At 45.1% G+C, this 15,000-nt stretch overlaps 1 protein-coding gene across 2 annotated transcripts in view; it reads left to right on the plus strand.

Moving 5' to 3' along the window:
* Positions 1–15,000, plus strand: part of SSH2 (slingshot protein phosphatase 2) — a 155,477-nt gene that overhangs the window by 122,039 nt on the left and 18,438 nt on the right. For both annotated transcript variants that reach the window (XM_087890356.1, XM_087890363.1), the window contains 6 exons: positions 782–850; positions 1,539–1,604; positions 5,167–5,361; positions 11,325–11,418; positions 13,148–13,276; positions 14,635–14,681. In XM_087890356.1, the coding sequence (XP_087746482.1) occupies positions 782–850; positions 1,539–1,604; positions 5,167–5,361; positions 11,325–11,418; positions 13,148–13,276; positions 14,635–14,681 (600 nt within the window). The remainder of the gene's footprint in view (positions 1–781; positions 851–1,538; positions 1,605–5,166; positions 5,362–11,324; positions 11,419–13,147; positions 13,277–14,634; positions 14,682–15,000) is intronic.

Below are 15,000 nucleotides of genomic sequence, written 5' to 3' on the forward strand. Positions count from 1 at the left end.
AGTAACATAATTAAGTGAATAAAGCCAGCTGCTTTTATTCACATTCACGTTAACCACTGATTTTTTTAAAAAATTATATTTTTGAACCTCCTTATCTCTGACCAATTCACAATGGGGGGAAAAAAAAATCAAGGCCCATCGAATTCTTTTTTTTAAAAAGGAAGTTAAAAAATATAGCTAGTCCTCGACTTACGACCACAATTGAGCCCAAACATTTCATTCCTAAGCAAGACAATTGTGAATTTAGGAAATAAATTTAATAATACATGATAACCAAAAATATAAATGAGTTCTGCCCCATTTTACAACCTTTTTTTGCCAATGGTTCTTAAGTGAATCGCTGAAGTTGTTAAGTGAATCCTGAAGTTGTTAAGCGAACCCTATTGACTTTGCTCATCGGAAGACGGCTGGGAGATTCACAAATGGCGATCATGACATGACTCCGGGACGCTACAACTATCGTCAATCCATGCCAGTTGCCAGCTGCCTAAATGTTAAATCACATGACTGTAGGACATTGTGTTGGTCGTAAGTGCGAGGAGAGGTCCTAAATCCCTTTTGTCAGTGCCGTTGTAACTTGGAACAGTCACCAATGGAATGGTTGTGAGTCGAGGATTACTTGTCGTGCGTGTCGCATGGGCCTGAGACTTGAGTCCCTTAAACACAATTGTGTCTCACAACCCTGGAGGCAAGGCAAGATCTTGCTTGGGTGATTTAGGCCCTGGGTTCAAGTCTCCAAGGTTGCTAAAAGCTTCAACGTTTCTTTCTATTGCTCCTACAGCACCGTTTGCACCATGGGGCTGGTCCTGCCGCTCTGGAGCGATGCCCTCATCCATTTGGACGGCGATGGGTAAGTTTTGGGTCTCACCTGAGGTTGGGAAACTGTCTTCTACTATCAGCTGGCACCCCAGATTTTCTCCCCCGACAGCACTGAGTTAGTCTAGGGCAATGTTTCTCAACTTTAGCCACTTTAAGATGCGTGGACTTCCACTCCCAGAATTCCAGAGCCATCCATGCTTTTAAGATGGATGGACTCCAACTCCCAGCATTCCCCAGCTAGCATGCTTTAAGATGCGTGGACTTCCACTCCCAGAATTCCCCAGCCATCCATGCTTTAAGATGTGTGGACTCCAACTCCCAGAATTGGGCCTCGGTTCTTCAGGCTGTGCTGGCCTCCCAAAAAAATCAAGAAAGACACGTTAAGATTCCTCTAAACATTCTCCTTTTGTGTTCCCCACCTCTGGCCCGAAATCTTGGCCAAACTAAAACGGATTATTTGCATCACGAAACGTAGATTCTGGGAACTGTTAAGGAGACGCCGTCTTCACCCGCTTTCTCATACACAAGCTCTCTAAACTGCTCCTCTGGAATGCAGCCCCTCCCTCCTGGGAATCCAGACTCCAGTCCACTACAGTGGGGGGGGGGGGGAATGCATAAACCTTCCCAACCTCCTTAACTTTAAGCTCAATGGTTTGAAAATTCTCTTTTAAAAGTTTTAAGAGTTCAGAAGAGTTTCAGCCCCTCTTATCTTCCCGCAGGGGCTTCAGCGTTTCCACCGACAACCGGATCCACATCTTCAAACCGGTGTCCGTGCAGGCGATGTGGTGAGTCCATCTCTGCTTCTCCACATTTGCTAAATCCTGCTAAATAAAGATTGGACTGCCATTGGTCAGAAATGGAGTAGGGTCTCCTGCTTGGGTGGGGAGGGGGGGTTGGACTAGATGACCTACAAGGTCCCTTCCCACTCTGTTAAATCTGTTAATCTGAGGCATAAAATAATAAATCCCTCGGTCTGCGAGGACCTGCGACCAAGTGACCCTGGAGAGTTTTCAAACCGGCAATGGCCCTTTCTCGGTGGAGCTGATATCCACAGCTATACTGCCCTTGAACATGGAGGTTCCATTTTGATTCTGAGTCTTGTCGATGCCGTATCCCCTGGGCTGACCAAGTCTATCTCTGCTCAGCTTTTTTTTTGAGGTTATCTGGATGCCTTTGAGCGACAAGCATTTTTAATTTATTGGATAGTTATTGCATTCGGCTTGGGTAGAAACTGCTTCTGCCTTTAGTCTGCTGATGAGGGCTCTCACCCCTTGACCTAATCCAGGTAGTCCTCAATTTATGACCACATCCACAAGGATGCTGCAACAGTCGTAAGTATGAAAAAACAGTCGTAAAGTCCCTTTTTTTTGCAGCGCGGTCATGACTTTGAATGGTCACTAAATGAACTGTTGTAAATCAACTGATCATGGCGAAACTTAACACCGAAGGAAATGGTGGAATAGAATCATTCAAAACAGAGTGCAAAAAGGGGAGACAGAACGAATTGCGAGTGACAAAAATGAAAAAAAAAATACTTTAAAAAATGAGTTAAATACAGTCATGGCCAAAATGGTGGAAACCTTTTGGGAAAAGTGTATTTTTGAGGTTTGATGGCTAAGAACCCCACTTTTTTTCTTGGAGTTTCAAGATAATCCTATTCTACTGCTGGAATAACCTGGGAAGAGCCCAGACCTTCTTAACCCAATGGAAAATCTAGGGAGCCGACTAAAGAAACTGGTTAGTCAGAAGCGACCCAGCAATAAAACCCAGTTAATAGAAGCCATCATTCAATCTCGGTTTCACATGATAACAGCTGCAGATCTCAAAGACTTGGTTCTCTCCATGGGAAGACGTTGTAAGGCCGTCATTCATGCTAAAAGTTACCCAGCTAAGGATTAACTGACATGGGGATCATTTTTGAATATCTGGTTTTTTCTACGTGTTTCACTTTTATTCTTTCTACTGTAACTGCTATTCTAATAGCAAATCCTTCCTAAAAGTGATTGCATTACATTCTTCATTAAATTATCTTTCCATTGATATATAAGTTTATGGTACTACTCCAAAAAAAAAAAAAAAAGTGGTGTTACTAGTTTTAGAAAATAGAAAGGAGCCTGAGTGGCGTAGGAGGCTAATGCCTCCTACTAAGGCAGCATTTAACATCCAGCTGCCTGCAATTACTGCAAGTTCAATTCTCACCAGGCTCAAGGTCGACTCAGCCTTCCATCCTTTCTAAGGTGGGTAAAATGAGGACCCGGATTGTGGGGGCAATAAGCTGACTTTGTATAAAATATACAAAAGCATGAAGGCTATTGCTTAGCGCATTGTAAGCCGCCCTGAGTCTCCGGAGAAGGGCGGCATATAAATCAAATTTAGAAAAGAAAGAGAAGGAAGGAAGGAAGGAAGGAAGGAAAGAAAGAAAGAAAGAAAGAAAGAAAGAAAGAAAGAAAGAAAGAAAGAAAGAAAGAAAGAAAGAAAGAAAGAAAGAAAGAAAGAAAGAAAAGCTGACTTTGTATAAATTTACAAAAAGTATGAAGGCTATTGCTTAACGCATTGTAAGCCGCCCTGAGTCTCCGGAGAAGGGCGGCATATAAATCAAATTTTAAAAAATAAAAATAATTTTAAAAAAAATACACTTTTCCCAAAAGGTTTCCACAATTTGGGCCACGACTGTCATTAAATCGAATTGTCCTCCGGGCGAATTAGCCGGAGCGAATCGTCCCATTCCGGTGATCCAGTCCAATGTTGGCTTGTCAGTTGCTCTTGGTGTCCAGGGAATATGCATCACCTTCTCCGGCACCAGAGTTAGTCGCAAACCCTGGTTTAAAGCTCCTCTCCACCCCTTCTCCTTTTCCTGGAGAGCCCTCCCACCCCCTTCAGAGAAAGCTTTGCCCGGGTTGAGGTCGCCTGCTATTTTTGTCTTCCAAGAAAGCCGTCGGTGACCTCCGTGGAAAGAAAAGAGGAGACGGTGCAGCCAGCTTTCCTTTCCTTGGCACGGATTTATTTTGGATGTTGGCATCTGGGTGCGACCGGGAGGCCAGTCCGTGCCAAGGGCTTAGCATGGCTGCTCTGTTTACATGATGTTTTCTTTGCTTTTTTCCCCACTCACCCCTCCCCTCCAAATCGCCCTCTGCCCAGGCAGCAAAATTGAGGCTGTCAAAGGGTAGCCAGCACTGATGATGTTACCCAGTTGGGTAATAAAACGTCTGCAAGAAAACAACTAAGCTCAGAGAGCTCCAAGGAACCCACAGTCTTCCTCCTCCCCTGCTCCTTCTCCTCCACGGTCATAAGTATGAAAAATGGCCATCCTTCCTTCTCCTCCACTCCACACACCCCACTCCCTTTAGCACTGATGATGTTACCTAGTTGGGTCATGAAACGTCTGCAAGAAAACATCCAAGCTCAGAGATCACCAAGAAGCCCACAATCTTCTTCCTCCTCCTCCTCCTCCTTCCCCACTCCTCCTCCTCACAAACCCCCCTCCCCTTCTAGCACTGATGATGTTCCTTAGTTGGGTCATGAAATGTGTGCCAGAAAATCACCCAGCTCAGAGAACACCAAGGACCCCACAATTATCTCCTCCTCCTCCTCCTCCTCCTCCTCCTCCTCCTCCTCCTCCTCCTCCTCCTCCTCCTCCTCCTTCCCCTCCTCCTCCTCTCCACAAACCACCCTTCCCTTCTAACACTGATGATGTTACTAAGTTGGGTCATGAAATGTCTGCAAGAAAACTACCAAGCTCAGGGAGCACCAAGGACCCCACCTCCTCCTCCTCCTCCTCCTCCTCCTCCTTCCCCTTCCTCCTCCTGTTCCTCCTCCTCCTCTCCACAAACCCCACACTCTTCTAGCACTGATGAAGTTCCCTAGTTGGGTCATGAAATGTGTGCCAGAAAATCACCCAGCTCGGAGAGTACCAAGGACCCCACATTCCTCCTCCTCTCCTCCTCCTTCTCCTTACCTTCCTCCTCCTCCTTTCTGCAAACCCCACTCCCTTCTAGCACTGATAATGTTCCCTAGTTGGGTCATGAAACATCTGCAAGAAAACCACCAGGCTCAGGGAGCACCAAGGACCCCACAATTATCTTCCTCCTCCTCCTCCTCCTCCTCCTCCTCCTCCTCCTCCTCCTCCTCCTCCTCCTCCTCCTCCTCCTCCTCCTCCTCCTCCTCCTCTCCACAAACCCCACTCCCTTCTAGCACTGATGATGTTCCCTAGTTGGGTCATGAAACGTCTGCAAAAAACCCAACCAAGCCCAGAAAGCACCCAGGACCCCTCATTTCAACCCTGAGCTGCAAATATTTTCCTTTGTTCAACCAGGCTCACCTTGCCTCTCTCTCTCCTTCCCACCTCAGGTCTGCCTTGCAGAGCCTCCACAAAGCCTGCGAAGTGTCCCGGATCCACAACTACTACCCCGGCAGCCTTTTCCTCACCTGGGTCAGCTACTATGAGAGCCACATCAATTCCGACCAGTCCTCGGTCAACGAGTGGAACGCCATGCAAGATGTCCAGTCCCACCGTCCGGATTCCCCGGCACTCTTTACGGACGTGTAAGTAGATCGGGGCAGCCCGCTAGGCTCCTGCAAGGACGCCCTCGACCCATAATGTCCAGCAAAAGGAAGAAGGAAAAAAAACAAAACATTTTTACAGGTAGTCCTTCACTTACGACCATAATGGAGCCCAAATTTCCCGTTGCTAAGCGAGACACCCTCAACCCATTCTGTCCAGCAAAAGAAGAAGGAAAAAAACAAAACATTTTTTGCAGGTAGTCCTTCACTTACGACCATAATGGAGCCCAAATTTCCCATTGCTAAGCGAGACACCCTCGACCCATACTGTCCAGCAAAAGGAAGAAGGAAAAAAAACAAAACATTTTTACAGGTAGTCCTTCACTTACGACTATAATGGAGCCCAAATTTCCCGTTGCTAAGCGAGACACCCTCGACCCATACTGTCCAGCAAAAGAAGAAGGAAAAAAAACAAAACGTTTTTACAGGTAGTCCTTCACTTACGACCATAATGGAGCCCAAATTTCCCGTTGCTAAGCGAGACACCCTCGACCCATACTGTCCAGCAAAGGGAGAAGGGAAAAAAACATTTTTACAGGTAGTCCTTCACTTACGACCATAATGGAGCCCAAATTTCCCATTGCTAAGCGAGACACCCTCGACCCATACTGTCCAGCAAAAGGAAGAAGGAAAAAAAAAAAAAACATTTTTACAGGTAGTCCTTCACTTACGACCATAATGGAGCCCAAATTTCCCGTTGCTAAGCGAGACACCCTCAACCCATACTGTCCAGCAAAGGGAGAAGGGAAAAAAACAAAACGTTTTTACAGGTAGTCCTTCACTTACGACCATAATGGAGCCTAAATTTCCCATTGCTAAGCGAGACACCCTCGACCCATACTGTCCAGCAAAAGAAGAAGGAAAAAAAACAAAACATTTTTACAGGTAGTCCTTCACTTACGACCATAATGGAGCCCAAATTTCCCGTTGCTAAGCAAGACACCCTCAACCCATACTGTCCAGCAAAGGGAGAAGGGAAAAAAACATTTTTACAGGTAGTCCTTCACTTACGACCATAATGGAGCCCAAATTTCCTGTTGCTAAGCGAGACACCCTCGACCCATACTGTCCAGCAAAAGAAGAAGGAAAAAAAACAAAACATTTTTACAGGTAGTCCTTCACTTACGACCATAATGGAGCCCAAATTTCCCGTTGCTAAGCGAGACACCCTCGACCCATACTGTCCAGCAAAAGAAGAAGGAAAAAAAACAAAACATTTTTACAGGTAGTCCTTCACTTACGACCATAATGGAGCCCAAATTTCCCGTTGCTAAGCGAGACACCCTCGACCCATACTGTCCAGCAAAAGGAAGAAGGAAAAAAAACAAAACATTTTTACAGGTAGTCCTTCACTTACGACCATAATGGAGCCCAAATTTCCTATTGCTAAGCGAGACACCCTCGACCCATACTGTCCAGCAAAAGGAAGAAGGAAAAAAAACAAAACATTTTTACAGGTAGTCCTTCACTTACGACCATAATGGAGCCCAAATTTCCCGTTGCTAAGCGAGACACCCTCGACCCATACTGTCCAGCAAAGGGAGAAGGGAAAAAAACATTTTTACAGGTAGTCCTTCACTTACGACCATAATGGAGCCCAAATTTCCCGTTGCTAAGCGAGACACCCTCGACCCATACTGTCCAGCAAAAGAAGAAGGAAAAAAAACAAAACATTTTTACAGGTAGTCCTTCACTTACGACCATAATGGAGCCCAAATTTCCCGTTGCTAAGCGAGACACCCTCAACCCATACTGTCCAGCAAAAGAAGAAGGAAAAAAACAAAACATTTTTACAGGTAGTCCTTCACTTACGACCATAATGGAGCCCAAATTTCCCGTTGCTAAGCGAGACACCCTCGACCCATACTGTCCAGCAAAAGGAAGAAGGAAAAAAAACAAAACATTTTTACAGGTAGTCCTTCCCTTACGACCATAATGGAGCCCAAATTTCCCGTTGCTAAGCGAGACACCCTCAACCCATACTGTCCAGCAAAAGAAGAAGGAAAAAAACAAAACATTTTTACAGTAGTCCTTCACTTATGACCATAATGGAGCTCAAATTTCCCGTTGCTAAGCGAGACACCCTCGACCCATCCTGTCAGTAAAGGAAGAAGGAAAAAAAACAAAACATTTTTACAGGTAGTCCTTCACTTACGACCATAATGGAGCCCAAATTTCCCGTTGCTAAGCGAGACACCCTCGACCCATACTGTCCAGCAAAGGGAGAAGGGAAAAAAACATTTTTACAGGTAGTCCTTCACTTACGACCATAATGGAGCCCAAATTTCCCGTTGCTAAGCGAGACACCCTCGACCCATACTGTCCAGCAAAAGGAAGAAGGAAAAAAAACAAAACATTTTTACAGGTAGTCCTTCACTTACGACCATAATGGAGCCCAAATTTCCCGTTGCTAAGTGAGACACCCTCGACCCATACTGTCCAGCAAAGGGAGAAGGAAAAAAAACAAAACATTTTTACAGGTAGTCCTTGGCTTGCCACAATGGAGGCCCAAAATTCTTGTTGCTAAGCGAGACAGTTGTTAAGAGAGAGCTTTGCCCCATTTTACGACCTTTCTTGCCACAGCTGTTAAGTGAATCGCTGCAATTGTTAAGCGAATCACACGGTTGTTAATTGAGTCTGGCTTCCCCAACGACTTTGCTCGTCAGAAGGTCACAAAAGGGGGATCACGTGACCTTGGGACGAAACGGTCGTAAATGTGAACCAGTTGCCAATAAATGTGAACCAGTTCCCAAGTCTCTGGATTTCGATCATGTGACCCTGGGGATGCTGCAACGGTCATAAGTGTGAAAAACAGTCCTAAGCCACTTTTCTCAGTACCGTTGTAACTTCGAATGGCCACTAAATGAACCGTTATAAGTCAAGAACTACCTTTACAGGGGAGTCCTCGACTTACGACCACAATTCTTCCCCAAATTTCCCGCTGCTAAGCGATGCAGTTGTTAAGTGAGCTTTGCCCTGTTTTTCAGCCTCTCTTGCCACTGTTGTTAAGTGAATCACTGCAGTCGTTTAGTTGGTCAAACGGTCGTTAAGCGAATCCAGCTTCCCCGTTGGCTTTGCTTATCAGGAGGTCGCAAAAGGGGATCGTGTGACCCTGGGATGCTACAACTGTCATAAGTACATGCCAGTTTCCAAGCATTTGAAAAACCTTTATTAACACTTAAAATCCAAATATACAAGTTTAAATACCTCTATAACAAAAATACCTCCTTCAACGTCTTTCTGACAGTACTTAATTCTTAACTTTCTTCATCTATTCCCACATATTCCTACTTAATCGACATATTTAATCACATTTTATACCTTATTTTGTTCTATACATTCCTTATTTTTAATTTCTATCCATTACTTAACTTGGGATAATTGGTATCAATGGATACCAGCGTCCGAATTTTGATCACACGCCCGCGGAGATGCTGCAGCGGTCGCGAGTGCAAAAAACGGATCCTAAATCACTTTTTTTCAGTGCCCTTCTAACTTTGAACGGTCACTAAGTGAGCTGTCGTAAGCCGAGGACTACCTGTACTTACGACCTAGATTTGAAGGTCCGACAGTCTCTAACCCCAAAAGTGCTTTCTTTTCAAGAGGCAACTGGACTTTCTGTTTTTTTTTTTTTCTTTTGAAGACGTTTTGCTTCTCGTCCAAGAAGCTTCTTCAACTCAGAGCTGAAGAAGCTTCTTGGATGAGAAGCGAAACGTCTTCAAAAGAAAAAAAAACCCCAGAAATTCCATTTGCCTCTTGAAAAAAAAAAAAGGCTCCTTTGGGACATCCGTGACCCGAGAAGCTCCATTCGACATTTGCAACGAATGATCGCAAGTCACGGACGGCCTGTAAAAAACTTCAGCCGAAGGAACCCCTAGAAAGACCCCAGCCCAAAATCTCATCTGCTCCCCCTTTGGCTGAGCTCGCCTGGCCCTTCCTGGGCTCAGGACATTTATGGCTGGCTTTGGAGTCGTCAGGCAGACTTCATCCCCCCTGGGCTATTTTTACAGCCGGCGATAAAGGCAGAGTGGCGGCCGGAATGCACGGGTCAGTTGTCGGTGCTATATAAGGAAACCTGGAAGGCTCACCTCTCCAGCAAAGGTAGAGGGTGCAAGAAAGAGGCCGGAGCTACGAAGCGGTCAGATGCCCTTATGAGTGCAGGGCCAGGAGGCCACAAAAACTCATCCGGTGGTTATTCCAGCGATGCCGTCCATCTCTTTCCTAAATTTCCACCCTGTGACCTTGACGGATGAGAAATGACCGTTTGATTCATTGACTTATTCCTTCGAGTTACGGGCAGTCCTCGCCTTACGACCACAACGGAGCCCCCTAAATTTCTGTGGCTAAGCCAGACGGGTGTTTAAAGTGAGTTTTCAAACCTTCCTCGCCACCGTGGTTAAGTGAACCGCTGCAGTTGTTAAGTTAGGGGCACGGTTGTTAAATGAATCACTGCACTTAGTCACCCGGCCGTTAAGGGAGTCTGCCTTCCCCGTAGACGTCAATTTTTACAGAAGGTCGTAAAAGGGGGATCACATGTCCCCGGGACCCTGCGACCCGTCATAAATATGAATCAGTTGCCGAGCGTCCGAATTTTGATCATGTGACCACAGGGATACACTTTTTAAAATGTTTTTAATTGTTTGTTATTGTTTTTAATCATGGGGCCAAATTTATATATATCTTTTTAATTGTATTTTAATGTTTGTAGTTTATGTTTTTACTTGGCTGTTCACCACCCTGAGTCCTCAGGGAGAAGGGCGGTATACAAATAAATAAATAAATAAATAAATAAATAAATAAATAAATAAATACATACATACATACATACATACATACATACATACATACATACATACATACATACAGTCATAAGTGTGAAAAACATAAATCATACTTTTTGCAATGCTGTTGTCATTTTGGTCACTAAGTGAATCGTTTTAAGTCGAGGAGTACCTGTATGTGGCTTCCCCACTCAACCAAGGGACTCTGGATAAAACTTACAATTCTAAAACCATGTAAAAAAAACCAAAACAATAGAAGCATCCATAAAATAAATTAAATAAATTAACAGCAGCACGAATAACGTATGCAAAAAACTGGAAACAGGAAAGAACCCCAGCGGAGGAAGAACTAATAGATAAGATCTTAGAATGCACTGAGATGGACAGATTAACAAAAGAAATTAAGGAAAAAGAAGAGACAGACTATTATAGAATATGGAATAAATGGTATAATTGGCTTAAGACTAACAATAAAGAATAATAACTATCAGGAGAGAAAAATAGAAGTACAAAATAGGCTGGTTTAAGAACAGATTTTAATGGGTGTTTTAGTTTTTAATATAGGGCCAAATCATTTAATATGTTTTAAATTTTATAGATATACATGTTTTAATATGGCTGTGCACCGCCCTGAGTCCCTCGGGAGAAAGGCGGTATAAAAATTTAAATAATAAATAAATAAATAAATAAATAAATAAAATAAGAGATGTATCAAATGTGCGGAGTGGAATAAAAATGTAGATAATATGAAGGTAGAAATGTATAATAGTAAAGAGATAACTAAAATGTATAGTTCTCTATAGGGGAAAAAAGGAAAAAAAAGAGGGGGGAAAAAAGGAAAAGGAGGGGAAGAAGATGTAGTAATAGATTAAGATAAAGGGGAAGAAGAATAAAGTAATAACTGGAAGACCACTATGAAACAATGCTTAAATATGACATTTATATGTTGTATGTTGTGTAAATGTCTAATATGTGTTGTAATAAAACTACAAATTAAAAAAATAAAATAAATAAATTAAGTTGAACGTATCGATACCAACCTCGGTTGCACCGGAGGAAAAGGGAAAAGGTTTAAGGGTGCTGTCGGATTCGACCCCGAGGCCCTTCCTGGCCCGCGTCCATTTCCTCCTCCTGATTTCCTCCTCCTGGCTTCCCTCGTTTCAGCCCCACAGAGCGCGAGCGGACGGAGCGCCTGATCAAGACCAAACTCAGAGAGATTATGATGCAGAAAGATCTGGAGAACATCACCTCCAAGGAGGTGAGTGGGGTGGGAAGGAGACCTTTGAGGATGGGGCTTCTCTGCCAGCCGTTGCCACAAAGAAGAGTTGGGGGGGTCCACCTATTCTCCAAAGCACCCGAGGGCAGGAGAAGAAGCAACGGATGGAAACTCCATCAAGGAGAGAAGCAACCTGGAATTAATTTCCTGACATTGAGGACAATCCATTACTGCAGTGTTTCTCAACCTTGGAAGCTTGAAGATGGGTGGACTTCAACTCCCAGAATCCCAGATTCTGGGAGTTGAAGTCCACCCATCTTCAAGCTTCCAAGGTTGAGAAACACTGCATTAATGGAATGGGTTTCCTCTAGAAGTTGTGGTGCTCCATCACCAGCTGATTGTCACGAGCGCATGCCTGCCAGAAACCCGGAAGAGTAGCTGGCGGGAACCGGAAGTTCATTTTCAGACGCGTGCATGCACCCTGGGCAAGTCCTCCTCCGAGTTGCGGCCCAGATGCGTAAGCATGCGTGCTCGAAGCTCACGGGCGCGCGTGCACTCCCTTTTCGGCACTCGGTGCAGAAAACTTCCGCCATCACTAGTCATCTACTCCAACCTCCTCCACAGTGGTCATCTACTCCAACCTCCTGTCCAAGATAGACCTTAAGGTCTATCTTGGACAGGAGGTTGGAGTAGATGACCACTGAGGTGCCTTCCAGCCCTAGAATTCTATGATTCCGGAAGAAAGGAAGGGAGGGAAGGAAAAGGAAAGAAAAGGTGAAGAAAGGAAAATGGTAAAAGGGAGGGAGGGAGATAGGAAGGAAGGAGAGCAAGGGGAGGGAGGGAGGAGGGAAAGGGAAGGAAGGAAGGAGGGGAAGTGGAGGAAGGAAGGGAGGGAGAGAAAGAAGGAAGGAAGAGAAGGGAGGGAGGGAGGGAGGGAGGAAGGAAGGAAGGAAGGAAGGAAGGAGCAAGGGGAGGGAGGAGGGAAAGGGAAGGAAGGAGGGAAAGTGGAAGAAGGAAGGGAGGGAGGGAAAGAAGGAAGGAAGAGAAGGGAGGGAGGAAGGAAGGAGAGCAAGGGGAGGGAGGGAGGAGGGAAAGGAAGGAAGGAGGGAAAGTGGAGGAAGGAAGGGAGGGAGGGAAAGAAGGAAGGAAGAGAAGGGAGGGAGGGAGGAAGGAAGGAAGGAAGGAGAGCAAGGAAAGGGAGGGAGGAGAGAAAGTGGAGGAAGGAAGGGAGGGAGAGAAAGAAGGAAGAGAGGAAGGAAGGAAGGAAGGAATTTATCTCAACCTGGAGTAAAGGAGAAATTTCCTGACAGAACGATTAATCCGTGGAATGGTTTGCCTGGAGTTTTTTAAAGAAGAGACTGGACAACCACGTGTCTGAAATAGAACAGGGTCTCCTGCTTGAGCATGGGGCTGGACTAGATGACCTCCAAGGTCCCTTCCAACTCTGTTCACTTGTTTATCTGCGGTCATAACTCGAGGACTAACTGAATTTTATTTAAAATTATCTGTTTTACTGATTTATTTATTTATTTTGTTCGTTTGTTCGTCAAACATGTGCAAGATAGCGGGTATAGGTGTAAACATAAACAAAGGAAGTCAGTACAGATAAATGGGGACAGATAAATATCTGAAATATCATTTAAAATATTTCATCTTTAAAATTACTTGTTTTGCAAAAAAACGTGTGTTTTGGGGAAACCCGAAACTCGTCCTCTTCCCTTAAGGCTGCCCCTCTCTCTCTCTCTCTCTCCCCCTCTCCCTCCCACCCCAGATCCGAACGGAGCTGGAAATGCAGATGGCGTGCAACCTGCGCGAATTTAAGGAATTCATCGATAACGAAATGATCGTCATTCTGGGCCAGATGGACAGCCCCACCCAGATCTTTGACCACGTCTTTCTGGTGAGACTTTCCTGCCGCAGAGCGGAACAGCCTTCTTTGCTCACCCTTCGGGCTTTCAATCTCACACGGATTTATTTTTTTTAATTTGATTTATATGCCGCCCTTCTCCGGAGACTCAGGGCCGCTTACAATGTGCTCAGCAATAGCCTTCATCCTTTTGTATATTTATACAAAGTCAGCTTATTGCCCCCATAATCCGGGTCCTCAATTTACCTACCTTAGAAAGGATGGAAGGCTGAGTCAACCTTGAGCCTGGCGAGATTCGAACCTGCCGTAATTGCAGGCAGCTGGTCTTAATAACAGGGTGCTTTAGACCACTGTACTACCAAGGCTCCTCACTTCCGGTCCACTAGTGACTAGTGAAACTTTGCTTCCAAAGTCTTGAGTAAATTCCCCAAAAATAGATTCATGGGTTGTGATCCTGCATGCAAGTGGGGTAGAATGGACAGGACAGTTTTGGTAGAATTGTACAGCTTGCATAAGGGCAGTGGTGAAATCCTGCCGGTTCTGTCCGGCTCGTGCGAACCGGTAGCGCCGGCAGCACGTGGTTTGGCGAACTGGTAGCGGCGGCAGCACAGATGTCATTACTTCCTGGTTTTAACCCTCTGCGCGCGCTCAGAAGTCAAAAATAGGACGTGACGACGGCCCATACGCGAGCGAGCACGCATGGCGCAGGCACTTCCGAACCAGTAGGGAAGTTAAGTAGATTTCATCCCTGCATCAGGGGTGTCCACTTTAAGATCTGTGGACTTCAGTTCCCAGAATTCCTCAGCCAGCGGACTTTAAGAGGGGTGGACTTCCACTCCCAGAATTCCCCAGCTACCATGCTTTGTGGATTTCAATTCCCAGAATTCCCCAGCCAGCCATGCTTTAAGACCTGTGGACTTCAACTCCCAGAATTCCCCAGCCAGCCATGCTTTAAGACCTGTGGACTTCAAGTCCCAGAATTCCCCAGCCTGCCATGCTGGCTGGGGAATTCTGGGAGTTGAAGTCCACAACTCTCAAAGTAGCCAAGGTTGAACATTCCTGACTTAGACCAATCTTTCTAAACCTCAGGGACTTTAAAACACGTGGACTTCAACTCCCAGAATTCCTTGCGGACTGGGGAATCCTTGGACTTAAAAGTCCACACCTGTCAAAACTGCTAAAGTTGAGAAAGGTTGGGTTTACGCAGTATTTTAGACCAATCGGAAGACGACAACGGTCAAAGGTTCTCAGCCAGCGGTTTTGAATATTTCTTGCACCCGATATCGCCATATTTGGCATTTTTTTAAATTATTATTCCTATTATTACTTGCATGGCCAGAGGTGCTCTCGGCTGATGTGAGAACTGTTGTGTTTTGCTTTCTCTCCTGCAGGGTTCGGAGTGGAACGCCTCCAATCTGGAAGACTTGCAAACGAGAGGGTGAGTTGGCCGCCCAAATTGTCCTCGCAAAACGCACAAATTTTGGCCTTTTTTTACATATGCTTTTCCTTCTCTCTGCCCTCACCCCACATATTACGAACACTGAAGTAGCCACTACCAACTCCCAAAGCTCTTTTTTTTTCTATATTCATAATCTATTTACGGCAGAGACGGACCAGGGCTTATCTTATCCTTGACTGTTGCCAAACTCCCTGCAGGAAAATTTCGCAGGCTGTGAAAAACTAGGTTAAGCAAAACTGTGAAAAGTGCGATGGACACATTTGTGATATTTGCAGAGTGGTACGGCACAGATAATTTG

Source organism: Pantherophis guttatus, chromosome 1 (assembly GCF_059756535.1).
Source record: "Pantherophis guttatus breed Tessera chromosome 1, ASM5975653v1, whole genome shotgun sequence".
Classification (NCBI taxonomy): domain Eukaryota; kingdom Metazoa; phylum Chordata; class Lepidosauria; order Squamata; family Colubridae; genus Pantherophis; species Pantherophis guttatus.